This window comes from Sminthopsis crassicaudata, chromosome 3, assembly GCF_048593235.1.
Source record: "Sminthopsis crassicaudata isolate SCR6 chromosome 3, ASM4859323v1, whole genome shotgun sequence".
NCBI classification, from domain to species: domain Eukaryota; kingdom Metazoa; phylum Chordata; class Mammalia; order Dasyuromorphia; family Dasyuridae; genus Sminthopsis; species Sminthopsis crassicaudata.
The window spans coordinates 483,137,126-483,160,445 of NC_133619.1; the positions used below are offsets into that span (position 1 = coordinate 483,137,126).

The following is a 23,320-nucleotide window of genomic DNA, read 5'->3' on the forward strand; positions in this document are numbered from 1 at the left end:
ATGCTACCTAGCTATAAGTCATTAAATATAGAATGGCATATATATATATATATATGTATATATACACACACATACACATACATAACACACACATACACACACATATATGGCATTGAGACCAATCCTTGGACAATAGATGGTTTATTTCTGGGGATTGTTTGTGAAGCCTTTCAAACTATAGGAAATGTTATAGAGCTGATCAACTGGAGTATCTTTCAAGAAACTAGGGTCACTTCTATATGTAATCACTTATCTCTGTTGTCAAGAAGAAGTTGCTACTCAGAAATGCTACAGGTTCATGAATTTCATAGGTCAGAAGAAATGACAGTTCATATGTCCGGAGCTAAGCACAGAGCCTAGCACATAGTAGGACACTTAATAGATGTTTACTGAATTGAAAATCAAGGCCTCATTGGCTAGTGGGGGATCTGGGACAGCTTGACATAAATCAATAAGGCTAACTATGTCGACCAATAGGACATCCAGGATATAAGTGAAATTATTCTAAGACTTTATTCTGATAGCTTTATTCATTTGTTTGAGCCTTGGTGGTACTGACTACTTAATATGGTGATCACTCAAATGTTTCTAAGTCATGATTATACCTTTAGGTCTTATTGGAAGTGGTAAATTATCTGCAAAAGTTGTTTTTTTTTGCTATTTTTAAAAGTAAAGTTGCTTCTTGGCACATTTTCCTGGATACTGTATGGACAAAATAGTTTTATATGATATCCGTTAATTTTTTTAAGGATGTTATGGGGAGAGTACTTCAGATGTGAAATGTTGTATGCACTTTCAGGTGAGATCATTGTATCATTAGTTGTAGTTAGCTGTAAATATTTTACTTTGTTTCTCACAAAGTGAACGTAATTTGCACATGTTTATAAAGTAAAAATTACACACCAATAAAATTTAAAGTTAAAAAAAAGAATTTGAATTGACTGTAGAGAATGCTTCAGTACAATTTAGATTAAAAGCAAGTTGTGGATTATTAACAGTTATGCCACAGAATTGAAGAATATTATATATGGAATCTTTAGAAGTTGTCTACTCTGTATTGTATCTGAAAAATAAGTTTATCTACACAGCATCTCAAGAGAATTGTTTGTTTCCTCCTAAGATTTCCAATGAAGGCAAATTCAGAGAGTCCTAGGAGGTTTGAACATTGCTGGATTTCAAGACCAGAATACCATTACATTATGGAACTATTTCAAATGTAAAATATTCCAATGTTTTCATTTACTATGTAGTATTTTCATTTCTCATTGTTTTATACTTTTCAATCAATCAATAAGTATTCATTAAATTCTATGTGCCAAGCACTGTGCTAAATGTTGGGGATCCAAAAAGGCAGTCTCTAATGTTAAGGAGCTTTCAGTTTAAAAGGGGAGACAATGAACAAACAAATATATGCAAAACAAACTATCCCAAGTATAAATAGAAAATAATTAATGGAGAGAAGGCATTAGAATTAAAATAAGTTGGGGAAGGCTTCCAGCAAAAGGTAAGATTTAACTTAGGACTCAAAAGAAGAGAAAAAAGGTAGATTTAATATTGGAAGATCAAGTTAACTAGTCATATCTATCTGAAATGACTATTAATTTTGGATAATGTGCTCTTCAAAACTTAAATTACTCGAGAAGAAATTGGTGATTTAGTTTAGGTAATTGGGGATTTTGTAGAAGGAGATAGATGGCTTAGTGGACAGAGCATTGAGTCAGGAGTCAAGAAGATCCAACCCCAGACATTTACTACCTGTATGATCCTGGGTAAGTCACTTAAACTTTGTTTTACTCCAGTTGAAAAAGAAATGGAAAATCACTTCTTTGCCAAGGAAACCTCATAGATAGTCCATGAGGTCATGAAGAATCAGACACTACTGAACAGTAAGATTAGGGATTTAATATTATTTTGTAACACACTTATGATTTTGTTAGAGAATACTCTGGATACAAACTTGTTTCACTAGAATGGGAATGTGACTCATGTTGTAGTAGGTAATGTTATATCAAGAAATCTAAATATATTAGCCAGCTTTAACACTGTCTAACATGACTCTGGATAATTTATTATTAAATCTATCCCTAATCTGTTAAATGGGGATAATCATGCTATATGATCTCCCTCATAGGGATGTTGAGATGAAAGTACTGTATGATAAGTAAGACACTATAAAACAAAGATATTAAAAAGGATTTGTATACTTAAATTGAAATATACAAAAATTCTTAGTATTTCCTATGTTAGTGAAATTTTTTAAACGTAGGTATGATTCTTTTTTCTTGACAGAAAGGTATGATATATCAATGCTGGCATAGAAAATTATAGATATGTATACATAGGTCAAACAATCGACTATCATAATGAAATCTTTATCTAACAAAGGATTTCTTTTAGAATAATATTTGATGGAAACAAAATTCAATGTGGCCAAATATTGGTTTCTTGTAGAGATATTTAGGGGTTGTAGACTTAAAGTAGTAAAATGTTTTATGGGCTAGCATATTAATATTTAGGTCTTAGATTATTTATATGATATAATTTGTCATATTTCATTCATATCTTTGGAATAGTGCTATTCTTAGAATGAGTATTAGATAGGAAAGCAAGCTATGTGTATAGAAATTAAAATTATACAATTTTCTTATTCTAAAAATAATTTCATTTTGGGGGTAGTTGAGAAAATTTAAATGTATACCTGTAATTAACCATCTGAATTCAAATTTTGGTCAGACTCTTACTCTGACCTACATGACAAGTGACTTTATAATTGGAATTCTTGGAAACTGTATCAAATGCAAATATTAATTGGATTGCTTTGGTCTCCACATCTTTGTGAGACTTTGAAGAAACTGAGTTTCTCTTAGAAATGGTGGAAGTGTACCAAGTCAGTGTTCAAAGTCATTTTCTAATCTCTTTTCTGTGTGAAATCTCAGAGGCATGTCAAGGACATCACTGACTATTTATACATGTTAGTTATCACTGACTCCTCTTATCATTTGCTTTTCCTAGGCCTAAGTACAATCTTATCTTTTAATATTTGCTGTCTTTGCTTCCAAATTTAGAATAATTATTTCAAATAACAACTCATCATCACAGACCCAAACAAAAAAACACCATCTATTTGTTATTGTTATGGTTGTTCAATCCTAGTAATCACAAATAGGGATAAACATTTATGCTAGGGGAATGACTTGATGGGAATAAGGAATCAAAACCTATAGCATGAGGACAAATCTAATTTCAGAGTATGCTTGTACTTTCTCTTTCCCAAGAAATATTTATTTTAAATGATTCGTTATTATTTGATATATATATTCAAAGGAAATAGTATTGGGGGGCATGGCTAATATGTTAGATGAAGGAACTATGATCCAAAACTGTCTGGCATGATCTGCTGAGTCTATAGAGACATATACAGTTGTATATTTAGTTTTAAAGAATCAATTGCATAAGCATAAATTGGGAGAAATGGCCCTAAACAGCAGATTATATGCAAAAGACCTTGGACTATAAGATCAATTAGTAAATAGAATGATATAGTAACAAAAAAAGAAAAACAATTATTGAGTTGCAAATATTAAAAATACATGGTACAAAACAGAGGTGATAGCTCCTTGTAATATATCATGTTAAGACTATATTTAGATTTCAGTTATGGACAATTCATTTTCAGCTAAATTGACAAAGTGAGGTGTGTGTAGGGATAGAAACTTGGATTATAAAGGTCCTAAATACATAAATTATGAAGAACATCTGCAGAAAGTGGGATGTTCAGTTTAGGGGAAGGACAATGGGACATGATCATGATCCTTCAATGATTGAATGTCTGACATGGGGGAAAGAATTCTGTTTGGATCCAGAGTACAGAATTAGGTGAAAGTTATAGTTTAAAGATCTCTGCTTTCAACATTACTATGTGCACTGTGATAAGTGCTAGAAATGTGTGTGTGTGTGTGTGTGTGTGTGTGTGTGTGTGTGGACTGAGGGGTTTTAAGTAGGTCTTAAGTGACTTTACTAGGATCACATAGCTAGTAAATGTCTGAGGCCAGATTTTAACTCAGGTCTCTTGGACTCCAGGCCTGGTGCTCTGTCCATCTACTTACACCATCTACCTTTATTATGAAGACATTTTGCTGAGTAATCTGTATGGGTGAAGGGAATAGCCACAAAGATGTAATCAAAATATATATTTATTATGCTTTGACTCAGTTCTATAAGCTTAGCCTGTATTCTTTGCCTCACACATCAAGTAATGCATTTGTTTCTTTCTTTCTTTTTTTAAAGTTTCTTTGTGATCTTCAAATGTCCTTCTGGAAAGTGCTCCGTGATACAACTCATTGCACGTTTTAATGCCTGTGCAGTGTTTTTCTGATGGTTCAGGCACATAGTGCAGTTCCCAAATTACTAAAGTTTATTTCCACAGAATGCCACAGGGAGAAATTAACTTTCACACTGGCCTGTTTTCCAGATAAAATAAATGGCTATAAATATACGATTAACAAGTGAGGTATTCAATTAACCTAACATAACTTGCATAAGTATGTCTCAAATTGGAGGTATTTATGTTTCATTTATTGCAGTTTATAGTATCTGCCCTACTTGAACCTGAACTCTGCAACTACAACAATTCATACAGATGGGCAAATAATACAGTTACTTATGACTTGGTTTGTTTTCCTTAACTCTAGTTCTCCAACTCAGCAGCCTTACATGATGTTAATGCCAGCACTTAGTTAAATACAGACATTCAGATGTCATTTCAGTGAATAAAATAATGGAGAAGAATTCCTTTGTGATGTGTAAATTTTCTTTTGCTACCAAGTATTATCTAATTATCTAATTAAACGCACAGCTCAGATCTTTTAATTGATAAAATAAAGGCTTTGAAATGTAGCCTGTATTTTAATATTTTTAATTAGCTTTCAGAAATGGATTTTAAATTCCTGGCCTTTATTGTTTTTTCTTTCTGCTAAAAGGAAGTTTCAGTGCTTTAGTATCATTTTCCTCTATCCCAATTCCTTTCATTCTTTTTTTTTGGTCACTTAAGCACAGAAAAGACTAAATACTTTTGGTAAGGGGCTAGATAGAATCAAAAAGGAACTTTCAACTCTAAGATTGAAAATTGTGATGCAAAGTGATAAGTAAAGCTCCTTAAGTGGAGGCCTTGGTGATAACCTTAATTTTATAATAAAGGTAATTAAAAAGAGACTGAGTCCTCAGTGAATGTGATTGAGTCTGGCATGTCACAGATGCTTCCAGCACAGCCATTTCTCTCAAATGACTTTAATTATCCTATAATGCAACATAGTATGCTATAAATTTTTACTATATTACAATGACACTTTCCTCCTTTCTAAAGTTTAGGGTCCATTAGCATTCTTACTGTGCCCCATTGTCTAAAAGATGGCTTTAAATTCCCTATGGGTTTAAACAGGTCATGTACATTTTCAAAGAAAAAGGAAAATTTTTTTGCACTAAAGGGTAGTCAGGAATAATTTGTATGAATTTAAAGGGTACCAGAGTGTGAAGTGGAAGTGTATAGCAGAATGGTGTATAATGCTTCTGGAAGGAATAATGCTAGACTGCCCTTTCCCTTTAATGCATTTCTATGGGATTGTGCTTTGATTGAATAAAATTTGGTTCAGCAAATATTTATTAAGTACTTCCTATGTTCAGAGTCCCTTTTTTTCTTGGCCTTGAAGGATAGGTGGCTGAATAAGACAAGCCTTTTATTATCACATAACCTTAAAATGCTGTAAAATGTGCTATAGTGATACAAATAATTATTATACAAAGTGAAACATTTTATGTATATATATATATATATCTATATATAGATATATATTTATGTATATCTATATATACACACGAAAGGGACATGGTGTATTTAATTTTTTTCCTTTTGGGATTTTGTGATATAATTCAAAGTAGACATTTGAAGTTAGTATGTTTGAGAAGGGAAAAGAATCATGCCTTCTTTAAGGTACCCAATAACAATAAAGACATATATATATATATATATATATATATATATATATATATATATATACATACATACATAAATTCATGTTGATATTCCCATTAGACTATAGTATTCTTGAACACAAGGATTCTTAAATTTCTGTCTTTGTATCACCAGCAAATGATATAATTCTTGCTATAGGTACATAAATAAGACTCATTGATTAAGTCAGTAGATAGTGATTTTCATCATGGTTCTGCTAGTGAAATACTTAATTTGAACAATACAAATGGAGGATATGTTGCTTTCAGAGGCAATAGGCATCTCCTAATTTGGTATTTTTCAAATAAAGTTTGAATAATCTCTTTCTGGTTGTATTAAAGAGGTTAGACTATGTAGCTTCTGAAATTCTGAGCTTGTGACTTTGGATAAGTTGTTTGGTTTCCTCATTTATAAAACAAGGGGTTCAAAGTTCTTCTCCAAGGTTCTTTTTTCATGACTCTATAAGTCTCTTTCATAAAATGACCCAAAACACGCCTACCTTGGAAGAGTATATTATCATTAAAAGTTTTCTAAATTTTCTAATTGTCCACAAGCACTTTTGGGCTTTGGGTTATGGAATATACCTGGGACAAAGAGGGATCAAGGACATTTTCAGGCAAAGCAGAGAAAATTAAGCAAGTTTTCATGCTGAAAAATTGCCATATAAATTAAGTATTTTTGGTGCACATCAGAATAACACTGAGCTGCTATGATGCAAGAAAGTCATAGGATCCTAACCCAGAAGAGGCAATAGAGATCATTTTGTTCAACTTGTTCTCTGAACATGTGAGTTTTGTGACTCACCTGAAGTCAAATAGCTAGTGTGTGGCAGGATTAGGTTCTTTATCTTTTTCCTACATAACTCCATAGCTTTCTGGCAACAGGAGCTTGCAAATTGGGTTACAGCAATTGCATTCATATTCCATGAAGGGATTGGAGAATCTCCTGGGTTAGCATTTTAAAGGATTTAACATAGTCTTTATGTCAGATTTTATTTCTGTCCTCAGTGCATATAATCTCCCATCCCAGTTTGCTTTCCCCCAGTCTGCCTATAGTTGTGTCTTTGATCTGTAATTGCTCTACCTGCAATTCATTATCTATTCCCTCATCACTTCTGCCCAAAACTTACTGTTCCTGCTACCTTAACAAAGAATCTAGTCACAGTCCTTTATTGTTTTATGCAACACATAAATAAGCATGCCGCACTTCTACCATATGCTCTGATTTCTCTTTCTTTCCCTTCTTTGGACTCAGAGAAAAGGAAACCTTCCTCCTATTCTCAGGTAACTATCACTAACGTCAAAGGCACTCACCTAACTCACCTTACTTATTCACACTGATGGGAACCACATAGTTCTCTGGAACATAATTTCATTTTTAGTGTGAGGAATGTTACAAATAAGAAATCCAATCAAAAAGAGAAATGATCCCACCATAGATGGTACTAGATTAGAACAACTAAAAATGCATATTTGTGGTAAAAATTTGGCTAAATTTCTGAAATGTCTAAGTAGAAGTCAGTCCTAAAAGTAAGGGATACATTAATTGTATATAAGATGTCAGATACAGAAGTAATAGGAATGCAAGCCATTATAATCTGAGAAGAGTTCAAGCTTTACTTGCTGGCTCCTAATGAATGTAATGTGTACTCATTGTAAAAAGATGACAGTCATTTCATCATGGACAGTAGAACTGGCCAAGGAGAGAGACAAGGACCATATTCAGGGTGGCTCTATGTTATTTTCCATTGTAGTGTTGTTTCTTCTTTCTGTCTTTCTGATGCACACTGAACTGAATGGAGCATCATTGATCTCCATTCTTGTTATGAAAAGTTTCTCACATTAATAGGAAAAAAATTAAATGAGAAAAATCTCTTTTCTGTTCAGTGTTCTATCCCTCGGGATGGAATAATTTACTGAAGACACTTTTGTAAGTGAAACAGCTGCCAAATCTTCTCATTTGTATGATACTTAGAAATTTTAAGGGAAAAATGAAGATAAATAAATGAAAAGGATCAATAAGCAGATCATACTGTGTTGTGAGCCTGAATTTTCTTAGCATTTCAAAATAATGATGAAAAAATTAACAATGCCAAAAGAGAATGATATTAAAGGCATTTGTAAAAAGATCTTAGGAAAACATAAAACATACTAATTAGAAGTTAGATCTTTGCCACCCAAAACTGGCAAAAAAGAAAGAGGAAGAAAAATAAAATCCTCCAGTTTTCATGGACATGGATAACAATTATTCTTATTCAGTATATATGAAAGAACAAAAGAGGCATCCTTAGAGAAACTTTCTTAGAAGTTCTTTGAACCCAATTAAAATTAAACCCTGATTATATTTGAAAGCATGAATAATAGCTTAGCTGTGAAATTGAACTTTCATACAGACCTCATTGATGAAATCTCCTAATTTCCAGGCCAGAAACAGAATTTCAGGAAGATAAAACAGAACGGTCACTATTATGCTCAGTTAATATTAATTAAATAAAGGAAGATTTTCCCTAAACTCTTGGTCAGGGTTAACATTTGTTTTTGTTGTTGCTTTTCTTTTTCCCAGTCAACTAGAGGGGAGAACAATGTTTGAATGCTCAGAACCAGGAGCACAGTGATTATTCCTGAAGCAACTTTTTGGAGAGAAGGCATGAGCCACTCCTGCTCAGAATGAGTCTGGAGAATTTTTTTTTTCTGAGCCAGTGGTAAGAACTCCTCAAGAATTTACCAGATTGAAACAATACATGATACCCTTGGTCTTGATTCAAGTTTGATAAAATTCTCAAGGTTAGTATATGCAATTCATAGGAAAACTGAAAAAAAGCATAAATTATAGATATTGGTCATTAAAACTCTATAATTTTGAAAATCAACAATTGTATGATTGGATTTTAGAGTTTTCTCAGCTATCTCAACAATACAACTTTACATGGCATAGTAAAATTTTGAAAGAAATCCAATAGAAGGTCCAAGAATGGGAATTATCACAGTTAATAATTTAGTTGCCATTAAAAAAAACAAAAACAAAAAACTTAACAAAAATCTGAAGGTTACATCCTCCTTTCTCTTTGAATTTAGATCATAAAATGATATTCATGTTATTGGTTATTGCTTATGGCTGGCAGCAATAAAAGTGATTCATTCTGACCAATGGAGACTTATTTTCACAAACTCTACATAAACAAATATAAAAAATGATGTAGTTTGGATTTATATTTATTGTGGCATAATTATGCTGAATAAATAATTCAATATGTACAATGTGTATGGTTTATGAAGATTACCTACTGACCATTTGGGTAGCTAAAGACTGGTACTTCCTATTTCAGTGCCTCAAATCAACATGTAGATTTTAGACAGTGCGTGCATCATTCTCACTCAGTCTTCAAAGTAGGACTTATTTGGCCACAGTGCATATATATATGCATATATACAAGCTTAATTACTATTTATAGACTGGGCAACTAAGTGGAGCAGTTATAGACTACTGTCCCTGGAGTCAGTAAGACATCTTCCTGAATTCAAATCTGGCCTCAGACACTTAATATCTGTCTGACCCTGAGCAAGTCACTTAAATTAATTTCCCTCAGTTTTTTCATTTGTAAAATGAGTTGGAGAAGGAAATGATAAACCAATTCAGTATCTTTGCCATGAAAACCCCAAATGGGGTCATAAAAAATCAGGCATCACTAAAAACAACTAAGTAGCAATACAGAAAATTAATGTTGACCATGAGTGGAATCTGATCGCTTTATTTCTGGATGGAAAAATAACATCTTTACATGATGCTTTAGTATTTGAAATGTAATTTTTTAATATATTAATTTTTTTGGTTCTTTCAATAACTCTCTAAGGTAGGTGCTACTATTATACTCATTTTTTTAGAAAAGGAAACTATGCAGTTTCCTACTTAGGAAATCAGAACACTTATAGGAATTGCCCAAGGTCAAATAGTAACAGTGTAAAGCAGGATTAAAACTTTAGGTTTTCCATATTCAAAGGTCAAAGCTCTTGGTTTGCACCTTTACTTCATGAGTACTGTGAGAAAGAATATCATCTATTTTCAAAACTCACTAAATTACATTGAATGACTGTGATATACAAAACTATATTATATTATCTTATTAGTGATGAGGTTAGTGGCAGTCAGAGAGTTGTTAAAATCCCCTTATGGTTGGTGCACAGGTTCTTCATGAAAGAATTCATGAACTCAGATTATTAATTGGCAAAAATTAAAGTTTATTGTTGGATAGGAAGCCAGTTCTGCTAAGAGACTGACTTCTTTCATGGCAAAGTCCTTTTAGGTAAATGGAGGCTGACACTGAGAAGAGAATGCCTTTTCAGGGGGCAGAGTCCTAGCAAACTGCTCTGGACCTTCTTGCAAGGAGTATGTTTAGAAACTGCTCTTTAAAAGGAGTTTTAAGTCTTCAGGTTGAAAAGGAAGCCAAAGTTTCCAGGCCCAGATTTCCTATTGGAATTAACAACACTTCAAAGAAGTGCTTTTTGACCAAGATTTCTAATTGAATCAAAGGGTCTGGCATCCCCAAAAGATAACTTATCTGGAGGAGACTACAAAAGGGATCACAGATCAAAATGGAATACAGTTTCAGTGATAATCTTAAAGGGATCATAGTTTAAGTAAAGGGAACAGTTTCCCTCTCCCTTTAGTAGTACTTTAAATTCAGAAATAGAAGTTCTGGACAGAGCAAAAAAAATCAATCCAACTAAACAAATATATAAATACCTATTATGTTCTAACCATTAAGCTAGATGCAGGGGTTTCAAAAAAGAAAATTGAAACAGAACTGGCCTCAAAGGGCTTACAGCCCATTGGTGAAGATATGACACATTAAAAGGAGAATAAATCTAAAGCTATATAAGCTAGAGAAGGTCTCTAGTTGGGGCTTTGTTCCAGAGAGAGAGAGAGAGAGAGAGAGAGAGAGAGAGAGAGAGAGAGAGAGAGAGAGAGAGAATTACTGAGATATATTTACCTTCGTAAATGTGAGTATGCTTTGCCATTTTCTCATGACATTTTTTTTTTATGTTCCTATCTTATGATGGCACTATTGTGGAATGGAGAGATCACTCACTGGTTTTGAAGTTGGAGGACATAAGCTCTAATCTCATTTCTAAACTTTTAGCAACATCAAGGTAAGTCACTTCAGGGATGTAGAAGGGACTCCAATCCTTATCTAGTTTAATGAATTCCCAAGAAGGAATTCCTTTATCATATCCCTGAAAGTAGCCCTTTAAGTGGAGACTAAAAGATTTCCATTGATCAAAATCACTACCTTTCAGATAGGACACCCTACTTTTCGACAACTTCCTATCATGAATTTGAAACTTTTTAAAAATTACCTTTGCATTTGCTTTATGTATTCATTGAATTGACTTACTTTACATGCTTAATATTTTTCACATGTGGAGTTGAAAACTGTCTCTTTGCAGCTTCCCTCCATTGCTTCTAGCTTTGTCATTTGAGGTTAAAAATAAAAACAGAGTCCTTCTTTTCTATAACAGCCATTTCAATAACTTTCAAAATGGTTAGCAATATGCTAACACCTTCGAGTCTTCTTTTCTTTTAGATAAACATGACCAAATTTTTCCATCAATCTTCACTGAGCATCCATTTCAAAAGGATGGTCCAAGTAACCTCAGGAGTCTCTGAGACCTTTTTAGGAGAGGTCTTTGAAGTCAAAACAATAGTATTAATATGTTTTTATTTCTAATATGATTAATATTGATAGTTGTAATCACATAGGCAAAAACTATTTAGGAGGTTCTCAATCAATTTTAAACTTATAAAGAAGTCTCCAAACCAAAATACTTGAGAACTGATCTCATAGAGTATGGTTTCAAGTCTCCTCAACACTTTGTTCCTTCTTATTGATTGCTTTGGCTTGTTGATGTCTTTCTAAGATTTGATGCTCTGAACTAATAGAGTTAATAATAGATAGCTAATAATAGATGCTCTGAAATGAGTGTAATAATAATAATAGTAATAGCTAAAATTTACATGGTACTTTAAGGTTTGTACAAGGAGATATATTATTTCTTTTTATCCTCATAACAATCATGTAAAATCAGTGCTTTTATCATCCTTATAATACATATAATAAAACTGAGGTGGAGAGGTTAAGTGAGTTAGGGTCATACAGCTAATAAGTGTTTGAAGCAGCATGTGACCTTGGGTCTTCCCCACTCTTAAGTTAATCACTCCCTCCATTATTCAGTCTAGTCACTCTATAATACTCAAAATGTGGCCTTAGACATTAGTACTTATAACTTCCTGCATCCTAGATTTATGCTTCTCTTCAAGTAGCCTAAAATCACCCGAATATTCATTGCTGCTACAACACACTATTGACTTATGCAGTGACCTCAGCAATCATCTCTTTTGAAATTCTTTGAATTCAGTATTCAATGAATTTTAGAAAGAAAAGAAAATGTTTCAGCACTTGAGGCTTGCTTGGCACTTGCTTGTTGCACTTAGTGGTTGTCTTGGTTGAGTAGGAGGGATGTGTGGTTGGTCAGAAGTACTGCCCAGCTTCCACCTATACTGCTATTGACCTTGGCTGTGGATAGCTCCTCCCCAGTGAAGAAAGGAAGGACAGTCAGGTGGGAGCTCACTATGCTGAGGCAGTGCTTCTTGTTATCCAGCAGGTTGCAGGGAAGTTCCTGTAGGATGGGGCTGTATCATATCACCTCCCTTCTCCCCAAATAATTGTACTGGGAAGGGCACAGAGAAGCTGGTGCTCAGCAGGAGGAGAAACAGCAGGAGCAGGAGCAGAGGTGGTGAGCAGCAACTCAGGCAGAGGAGGTGGCAGAGACCCTAGGACTCCTGGAAGTCCTAAGCCCTGGGAAGCAGCCTGAGCCCTGGGTAGGGGTGGGCCTCAGACCATAACTTCCACTTCCACATTCAGGTTTGCAAGAAGCTTACTTGGTGTGAGGTGGGGAGAGAATAGAAAGGTTACAATTTTTCTCAGAAGAATAAGTTGTGTCAAAAAGTGAGGAGCCTGACTGGGTTAGGCTGGGATGGGCTGACTTGTTTCTCTGCAGCTGGAAGCCCCAATTGCCCTTTTGGGAAATTGGGTGGGGTGGATTGGTTAATTTATGCTGCAGACTGGAGATCTATTCCTTATGGGAAGGTGCTCATTGTTTTCAGCACTCATCTGCAGTCTGGAGCTAATTAACAGCATGTATCAAGGTACACTGTACCACTGGAACAGAAATATGGTCAATATCCCAAGAACATTTTTTTACAGATTTCTGTCCAGAATGGTTCTGACCTATTAAGACCATGTCTGCCACCAGTCAGTAAGTTTTGAATCTATAACATTCCAGTGACATCTTTCAGTTCAATGGACATTTTTCCACCTCATACATTAGTTGAATTTTCTATTGCCCATTGTTAATGTTAATCATGATAAATGAATCTTATCTGTCCAGGCTTTTGAAATCTTTTTGACTTCTAATTCTCTCATGCAGTTTATTGGCTATCCTGCTCAACTGTGTTTCTCTTGTTGATCTCACAATGCCATTATACCACCCCTCCAATATAGATTGTTGAATGGAACAGGGTTATGGTCATCCATTGATATCTCAAGAATATTTTCCTATAGACTTCTATCCAGAGTGGTTCTGATCCATTAAGATCATAACTGTAGTTAGTCAGTCCATTTTGAATCCTATTGTATTCCAGTGTTATTTTCATCCACATATTTCCCATAAATGGAGGTTTGTCAAAAATCTTGCTGAAAGAGGCAGCTAGATAGCATAGTGGATAGATCATTGGTCCTGGAGTTAGAAGGATCTTTGTTCAAATTTGACCTCAGACATTTAACACTTAATCGCTGTGTGACCCTAGCAAGTCACAATCCCAGTTGCCTTTTCAAAAATCAATCTCGCTGAAATTCAAGAATTCTGTGCCCACAGTGTTCCCCTCAATCACCAAATTGGTAAGGATGGCAAGATATCTCTAAGATCTCTTCTAATTTTAATTCCTCTGATTCTGGGTGATCAACTTATATTTAACAATAGAGGAAAAAATACTTTCCATATATCCACCTTAAATAAATAGTACCACTTTCTTCTAAGTGTTTACTACATAAATTGTTAAGGTAAAGGATAATATTTCATCTCGGCACAGGTTTTTATGCCAGTTATTTGTTTTCAAATTGGCTTGATCAAATTGGCTTAGAAATGAATGCATTAGGTTTCATTACTTAAGCATTATATCATAGATAAATTTCTCTTATAGTTTAAGAATTTAAGATGCATAGAAATCAGTTTTTTTTAGGGCTACAGAATTTAGCCTAGCATTCATTCACAAACATGAACTAGTCGAATAGGAGAAAGTTTATTGGCTTCCTAGCAAGTAATTTGCAGATTTATCTGACATATTCTAAATATAAAGAACAACAAAATTTCTGTGACATGTAAAGAAATTTTCACTTAATGTATATGGAAAGTAATATAAGAAGAAGTTTATCTGGCTTAAAATTTCTGTTGAACATCTTCAGTTAGCATGAAGATCAATGGGTTTTTTCCCTCACTGAAAGAGCTAATCTTAGAAAAATTGTTCATATGATGCCTCCTCAGCAAAAATTAGCAATTTGACAGCAATTTTAAATCTTTCTTGAGATAGAATATGATAAATATCCAGTGGTATGAGAAATTGATATTTAAATGAGAGCCACATATTTTTAAACATTGAAATGCACATTAAACAATGATTTCTACAATATAACTTGATTTTCTCCTTATTTCTTATATACTATTATAATCTCAAAGTGGTTTTTAAGAATTTGTACTCTTTTTTGCTATTGCATTATATTTATATTCCAGGGGTGTGAAATTACTTCCCTCAAGAGTTTTTAATAACGTACCTAAAACAATGCTATACTATTAAATTTGATTCTAATATATTTGTCACATGCACAATTTATTTCTATATTGTGAATGTCCTTCAATTGTGAAAGACAAATGATTTTTATTTTCTTGAGTCCTTGATCAGATTTTATTTATGAAATGGGGAAAAAGAAAAACATTGTCATTTTCTAACTCTTGATTTTTATTAATATTTTTTACTGAGAGAAAACTGACCCTCTATTATAGTCTACTCATTATGGTGTGGAGGCGACCCTGGGTTTTCAAGGGCCATGACTATGTAAGTTGAAAAACTTTGAGTGTACTCAAAGTGATGAACTGTGCACTGTCTGAGAACTAGCCCACATAAATTGGAGAGCTTATCATAAAGTATTGAATCATTTTGGCTATGAGAGCTTAAGAAATTTCATCTACCAAGGAATGAAAAGATTATATTCTGCATAAGTGGATGGTTATACAAGAAATTCTGTAGAGGCAAAATGACAAGGCTTGGTAATAGATTAGGTATGGAGGGAGAGTGTAGAAATTTTAAACTCATCATATCCAAAACTTAACTCATTATATTTCTCCCCAAATTCCTGCCACTTCTAAATTTCCTATTCCTGGTGAAGAAGCCACCATTCTCCCAGTCTCCCAAATTTGAAGCCTGGGTGTCATCCTCAAATCTTGATTGTCTCTCACTTTCTCTCTCTTATATCCAATCTGTTGACAAGATTTATCGATTTCTCCTTTGCAACATCTCTTAAATGTGGTGCTTTCTTTCCTCTGATAATGTCACCATGCTAGTGTAGACCTTCATCTTTAAGCCTGTACTATTACAATAGTCTGATGGTTAATCTGCCTGTCAGCCCTACTCCAGCCCATCCTCCATTCAGATGTCAAATTGAGTTTCCTAAATTATTTCAAGTTTAACCATGACATCTCTTACCCCACCTCCATCTCTACTCAATAAACTCAATGACTCTTATCAACCTCAGAATCAAATATAAAACACTGTTTTTCAGGCCATTCTATTCTTCACTATCTCCCAAACTCTGGCCAAGTTCATTGTTTGCATGACATTATCTCCATCCCATCCTCTGCCATCTCCTTTCCCTTTGCTACCCATATCATTTAAGTAACAGGTCTTTTGAAGTATTGAGGTTTGTAGTGAAAGCAATTAATTTATGTATTTATGATGAAAGAAATGCATACTATCCCCAAATGTATTGTATCTTTTCCTGTATATCAATTACAGAGACTAAAAGTTAATTTAAGTCTTACTATATGTCCTGATACCCCCAAACACTAGGGAAATATGATTCTGTTGGCATAGGAACTGTCTCCACTGATGCAGATTGGAACCTATCTATAATTGGTAGTCTTATAATCTGAAGATCAGAAAGATCAGGTGATTTGTTCCTGGTGACACAACTAATGCCAAGGATGATATTTGAATTTCAGGTTTTTTTTAAACTTCTTAAATCCAGAGTATTATGTCCTGCTACCCATTATATCCTTTGGTAAAGAAATAAAATTATATCAAACTGCTCAGGTTGAGATTAAATTTTTATATAAAATATGTAATATGTTGTATAAATATATAAAAATTTTAATATAAAATATACAATATGTGAAATTCAAATATTTTCCAAAATGAACAATTATGTTGATGGCTGAAGAACAAACTGGTAATTAGGACAGACACAGATTAAAAGCAAACCTTTAAGGACATAGAATTAGTTTTTTTCTACATAGATGTCAGAACTCTTCTCATAGAGAAGCCTTTATGAATTGATAATTCACTACCCACATATGCCTGGCTCTTTAATTTTATATGAGAATACAACACAATATTTGTCAAAGTGAATTTCAAACATTCCTTTTTAAATCACATCTGCATTGCAGAATATTCTTGCTAGACTTCTAGCTTATGTACTCTTCCTTTTTTCTTTTGGAGGGGGGAAGGTTATTATTTGACCTCGGCTGAATTTCAGTGGACCACAGTCAAAAACTCATGAAAAACTAGGAAGAAAAGCAATTATAAGAGCAATATAAAATCATTAATGACTGCAAAATAATTTTTACAGCATCTGTAAACATGTGCATGGTCTTGAAAGTGTTGTTATTTTAAAAATAAGAACACCCTAAAGGGTGATATTCTTACCTGAGGTCTTGAAATGGGTCTGCTCTGACAAGTGGTGTTTCTACAGAGTGCTCAAACAGAGCTCCTTCAGGCCCTAAATGAAAACAATAGTCTTTGTTATTTATATATATATATATATATATATATATATATATATATATACATATACATATATATATATATATCTTTATTTAATGTATGTCACCAAGATCTTTAAAGAATAATAATTGCAGATTATCCAAATGGCAATATATGGAAAAGACATTTGTTTATAGAAATGAGTTCTATGATAGCAATTTTGAATTAAAGCATGGACACTAGGGATTATTGAAGGATTACTTTTTATTGGCCCAGAGTTATTGACCAATGTAGATTATCTGGAAAATGGCAAAAAAGCAACACATTAATGCAGTTGCATACATTTTTGTATTTAACAAGTACCAGAATTGTGGTTAGAATTATACATCACAAACTAACAGATGAGAACCTCTGATAATATAACCTCAAAATATTCTTAATAATTAGACACATTGTAGAATTGGAACATAATCTTAGACAAAACTGCTTCCTACAATCATTCAGAAAATCTACCTCTCCATAAAAATGAAAGATTATTTTAATAGATGTTATCAATACAAAATACTTCTAATCACAGTTTGATTTCTATCCACTGAATCATCTAGGTGTCCCACTTACCAATATTTTAAAAAAGAAATCATTTCTATCCATCTGAAGAACATAAAAAAATAAAAGATTGACAGCAAGATAATGACTTATTCTAGAATAATTTCTATATGAAGTCTTTAAAAAAGTTGAAAAGAATGATATTAATATCACTGAAATCTCATAATCTCCATAATTTTTTTACAATTATGATTGCTAATTATTTTCTCCACTCTTATTCTCTTTCTCCTTTTTTACCCTATCCCTCCTTCCCATATCCTATTCCCCTCTTATTTTCTTGCAGAGTAATATAGATTTCTATATCCCTATTGAGTGTGCATATTATTTCCTATGTGAGTTAATTCTGATGAGAGTAAGGTTTGCCCACTCACCTTCTTCTCTCTCTTTCACTGGGGTTGAATTGAAGATACTTTCAATTAATTTCTAGAGGATGAGATTACATTCCAGTAGTTTAATTGCAAAAAAGCAATCAGCTTATTCAATCACACAACTGTTTGTCTATCATTGAACATTAAGAGCATTAGGAATATAACAATTAGTCCTAGAACTATATCTATCTGGACTCATTGAATAGAGGTTGAGAAGAATGAAAAAAGTAATAATAATAATAATAATAATAACAATCATAGAAGCTTTTATTTTCATGTTCTTTAAGGTTTCCAAAGAACGTTAAATACATTGTTCCACTTGATCATGGATAGAGGTATGTTATAATACTTTGTCAATAATAACCCTTGCAGAAGAAGTGGTATAAAAGTCATAATCCAGGAAGTATGTTATTGGAAGAGTAAATGAAATACTATTTTAGCAAAGGTTAAGATGGAAAGACAAATATTATACTGGTATTCCAGGAGAGAGTTCCTATGCCAGCAGACTCATACTTCTTTGCTATTTTGGGATATCAAGGCATATACCAAGACTTAAATTAATTTTTAGCCTCTGTAATTGATATACAGAAGAAGAAACAATGTATTTGGAGATAGCATGCATTTCTTTCATAATGATCACAAAAATTAGTTGCTTTTACTACAAACCTCAATATTTCAATAGTCCTGCTACTTAAATGATGTATATACCAAAGAAAAAGGGAATGGCAGAAGATGAGATGGAAACAGGTTTCCAAAATATATTTTTTAAGATTTTCTATGTAGAATTTGTAAAATTATTTGGATAGGATTTGTTCAAGATTTGCATGAATTTATAAGGTACAGATGAACACTGTTATGATATGTAAAGCCAGAGAGAGTCTTCACAGTGGTGAGATGATGGATCCATTTGAGATTAAATATTTTAATCTATATATATATATAAACACACTACTATTTTATTATTATTGAAAGTGGGGTTTGAATGAGATGAGTTCCAAATAGCTCCCCTCTTTCTTCCTTTATTTAAAATCTTCATTAAAAAATAAGTCTTGGGACAGCTAGGTGGCACAGTAGATAGAGCACCATCCTTGAATTCAGGAGGACCCAAGTTCAAATCTGGTCTCAGACACTTAACACTTCCTAGCTGTGTGACCCTGGGCAAGTCACTTAACCCCAGCCTCAGGGAAAAAAAAAGGAAAAAAATAAGTCTTTATTTACCATGATTCTATTTACTTTCCTCTTTGGGTTTGCTTTTAGATTTCTCATCTTTGATTATTTGACCTTAATGATTTTATCCATTTTTCAGTTATGTCTATTTAGAGTAGTCAGAAAAATGTTAATATTCCAACCCCTCTCCCCCACTTAATCCACTACTCCCTCTTTCCATAAAGCAAGTTAATTGTGAGAGGGGAGTAACATGCCAGAATAAAAAGAGAGAAGGGATCAGAAGAAGAAAAAGGAAGGAAAAAAAGATAGCAATATAATTTAGTCCCCCCTCCCTACCACTACTTCCTATTCTTATTTTCTTCCTACCAGACTACCCTCCTGGAGCTATAAGTTTATTTGCAACCAAGATTATTAAAGGCATACAATACAGCTTAATGATGGAAAGTGCAGTATTAAGTCTCCAAAGGAAAATCCAAGTAAATCCTATTAAAACTGAAGAAAAAAAAAAAAGGAGAAAGGTTATGCCTATCTACTATCTAAGGAAGCCGAAAATATAGTTCCAAATATTCATATCCTTCAGGCAGTACTTTGGATATTTATTAGATCTGATTTGTAAAATTGTATATTTTGTTATTTTGGTTCCAAAGCCATGAAGAACTGAAAATTTGTTTAAAAACATAAAAAAGTCTTTTAAATTAAGTCTATGAAACTATATGCATAGAGTCTGAAATAGTTGTTATTGCTGCTGCTGCTGCTGCTGTTGTTGTTGTTGGTGGTGGTGGTGTGTGTGTGTGTGTTTTCTCCTAAGGGCACAGAGAATTTTCATGGGAAAACTTCTACCACTGAAGATTGGCAACTTCAATTTATGGTGCCAGAGAGATGTGTTGGACAAAGAAAGATGAAATGATATTGCTGGGGACATTTGCCTGTCTGTGACAGAGCTTTAATATGAACCCAAATATTTCTTGTTCTTTGCCTCCCAGGCCAGTTCTTTATCTTGTATTCTTCTATCTCGCATTTATTCTGCTACTTAGTCATAAAGGTTAGTTTATTAAAATGTATAAACAACTATTATCTATTACATTATATTGAAATGGTCATTGAGTCCACTGACTGATCAATCGAAAGGCACATATTAAGTGCCTGTTATATGACAGACAACATGTTTTATGATCTGAGGCTTTCAAAGAACTTCTGTTTTATGGGGGGTAGATAACTTCTATGTAAACATATACAGAAAAAAGACAAATCAAGCATAAGGTAGTATAGGGAGGGTGGATAGTGGCAGATGGAGGATCCAGAAATGCTTCATATAATAATTACAATTGTGACAATAACAATCTATTTTTATATGGCACTTTAAGGTTTGGAAAGTGTTTTACATGTTAATTAATTTGATACTTATACATCTCTGGGAGGCAGGTGCTATTATCACCCCCATTTTACAGATGAAACTGGCAAAGAGTTTAAATGATTTCCCCAGGATCACACAGCTAAGGGAAATATCAGAGGCTGGATTTGAATTCATGACTTTTTAGCTATGAATTCTGAGTTCTATCCACTGTGCCGTTGAGTTGAGTTTTGAAGAACATAAGAGATTCTAAAAAAATATGAGATGGAAGTACATTACTAGCAGACAAGTGCAAAAGCATGGAGATCTCAATAAAAGCAAGAAATAGCAAGCAATTTTTTTTGGCTTGATTAAAGACCGTACAAAGAGAAGTCATGTATAATTAGGCTGGAAATGTAGGTTGGATTCAGGTTATGAAAAATTTTCAAAGCTCAACAGAGGCATTTATATGTTGTTCTAAAAGCAATAAGAAGCTTTTGGAATTTATTGATTAGGGTGGTCAGATATTTACATATTTTAGTAGCTATAGATAAATTTGAGTAGAAAGAGGCAAACTGATTAATAGACCATTATAATAGTGTAGGAAAGCAGTAATAAGGTGCTGGTTGTGTGAATAGGGAAAAGAGGTTGACTGTGAGACATGTTTTGTAAATATTCATAGGGCAAGATTTGGGAAATGATTGAATACATATTGTGAGGGAAGATGAGGAGACAAGATTGTTTCCCAAACTGTGAATTTAGAAGGATGGTGGTACCCTCCTCAGAAATACAGAATTTGGTAGATAATAAATTTTGTTTTGACCTTGATGAATTTAAAGTGTCTTTGGGGCATTTCATTTGAAATGTCCAATACAGATTTGATGATGTGGCAAACAAAGTTGGAGATGTGGGAGACATTTGTCCATGAACACTTATGAATCTTTTCTGGTTCAGATTGTAACCTATCCTGTCTAATTCTTATCGAAATTCTTCCAACAAATCTCATTTATTGAGTTTATAACAGCATGGTTAGAAGCACAAATACTTCTCTGTAGAAAACCACAGATAGTGGGAAACTCTGAGTTAGGTATAAGACCCTTCAGCCCAGAGGGAACTTACTGACAATGTCTGGTTGGGCTCCCCATCTCCCATTGGGGCATCTCATCCTTCCTGAGAAATCAAGGGGTGTGTGAGCATTTGTGTTCTACTTGAAGCAAGGGATACTTATAGTAAAGAGGCATTTACATTTACATAGTAGGGTGCTTATAGTTAGCACTTGCTTAGTGTGTTGCAGTGATATAATCATACTAAGGTATTTAGGGGCTGAGAGGACTTGAATAAACGAATTCCATCTTTGACCATCCTTGTGGGTCTCCTGCTTAATCACTCCTCCACTAAAACCAAGGACTTGGCTAGTCCCCCGAGATCCTCCAGAGAGCTAGTCTGGCCTACTAATCGGTTTGCCTCTTTCCACTCAAATTTATTTGTAGCTACTAAAATATGCAAATATATGATCATGCCATTTTGGCACCCCAACATGGGGGCCCTAGAAAGCATAGTACACTTTGGCACCCCAATTTGGGGGCTCTAGAAAGCACACCACATTTCTCTAATGTGACAGTTTGAATGATATCTTAAAGTACAAACCTATATACTCTAAACATGTTATCTACCACAAAGCAGGATTATCTATCATTTATTTTTGCATAATTTTATCTTAGTGCATTTATAGAAAACACATAACATAGGAGCTGAGATAAAAATAATAAACTCATTTGGTCCTTTCCAACCTATCTCTGAAATAAACTGCATTGGTAAATCCAGCCAAAGAGACAATGTATTCCAATTGCTCAAGCAGATTAAAATTTTTATTGGAGCACCAGATGTTCAGTTGCTTTTTTCCCAATGATACCTTAGATCACTAGAAAAATGCTACCCACAATATTTTTATAGAAGAAAAAGGTTTTATACTGATTTTCTAAATACATGCCAATTACTTTCCATCTAATTATATCATAGTGTATATCACAGAACCATTTGATTATTTTAATGTTGTACTTTCAAGTAGAAAGTCTTAAGATTGAAGATGTATTGTTCCATAAACCTGCAATTGTGTTTGGTCACAAAAGCTCTAAGTATCCAAGTTGTCCAATCCTGTATTTATAATTGCCACTCACACTTAAAGTAAAAATTGCTGTTTGTGTATCATAGCTGAGCATGACTAAAATGCTTTTGTGATTTTTTTTATAATGTCATGATGATGATTATTAGTTTTCTATGGTATTTCAATTTTTGTGAGTCAATTTTTGTGAGGTTTGAGCATCATACTCAAATATTTCCCATCCCATATTCTGGGAAATACAATCAGCTTTAACACCTCCTCATTATTGAAAATGGGAAATATTATTTGAAATGTCTTATAGCACATAATCAAAAGCACTATTGATATAGGGGGAAAAAAAACAAATTAGGACCAAATGGAGTTATAGTTTGATCTGATTATGTAAACCAAACATTTAAGATAATGGGTAGCATACATTAGTTAGAAAAGAAAGATATTATATGAAATACATGTAAAAGCCAATAATTTAAAAATTTTTTAGACATGAGCTTTAGAAATCTTATTATAAATGATATCTGCCAAAAGCACATTAACCTGGGCATTGAAATCCTGGTTCAAATTTCAGCTCTGCCACTAAGTAGATCGGTTTCATTAAGCCATTTAAACTCTCCAAGTCTCAAATGCCTCTTCTT

At 33.5% G+C, this 23,320-nt stretch overlaps 1 protein-coding gene across 5 annotated transcripts in view; it reads right to left on the minus strand.

The window, feature by feature from the left end:
- Positions 1 to 23,320, minus strand: part of SGCG (sarcoglycan gamma) — a 307,721-nt gene that overhangs the window by 46,295 nt on the left and 238,106 nt on the right. For all 5 annotated transcript variants that reach the window (XM_074303664.1, XM_074303665.1, XM_074303666.1 and 2 more), the window contains exon 6: positions 17,039 to 17,111. In XM_074303664.1, the coding sequence (XP_074159765.1) occupies positions 17,039 to 17,111 (73 nt within the window). The remainder of the gene's footprint in view (positions 1 to 17,038; positions 17,112 to 23,320) is intronic.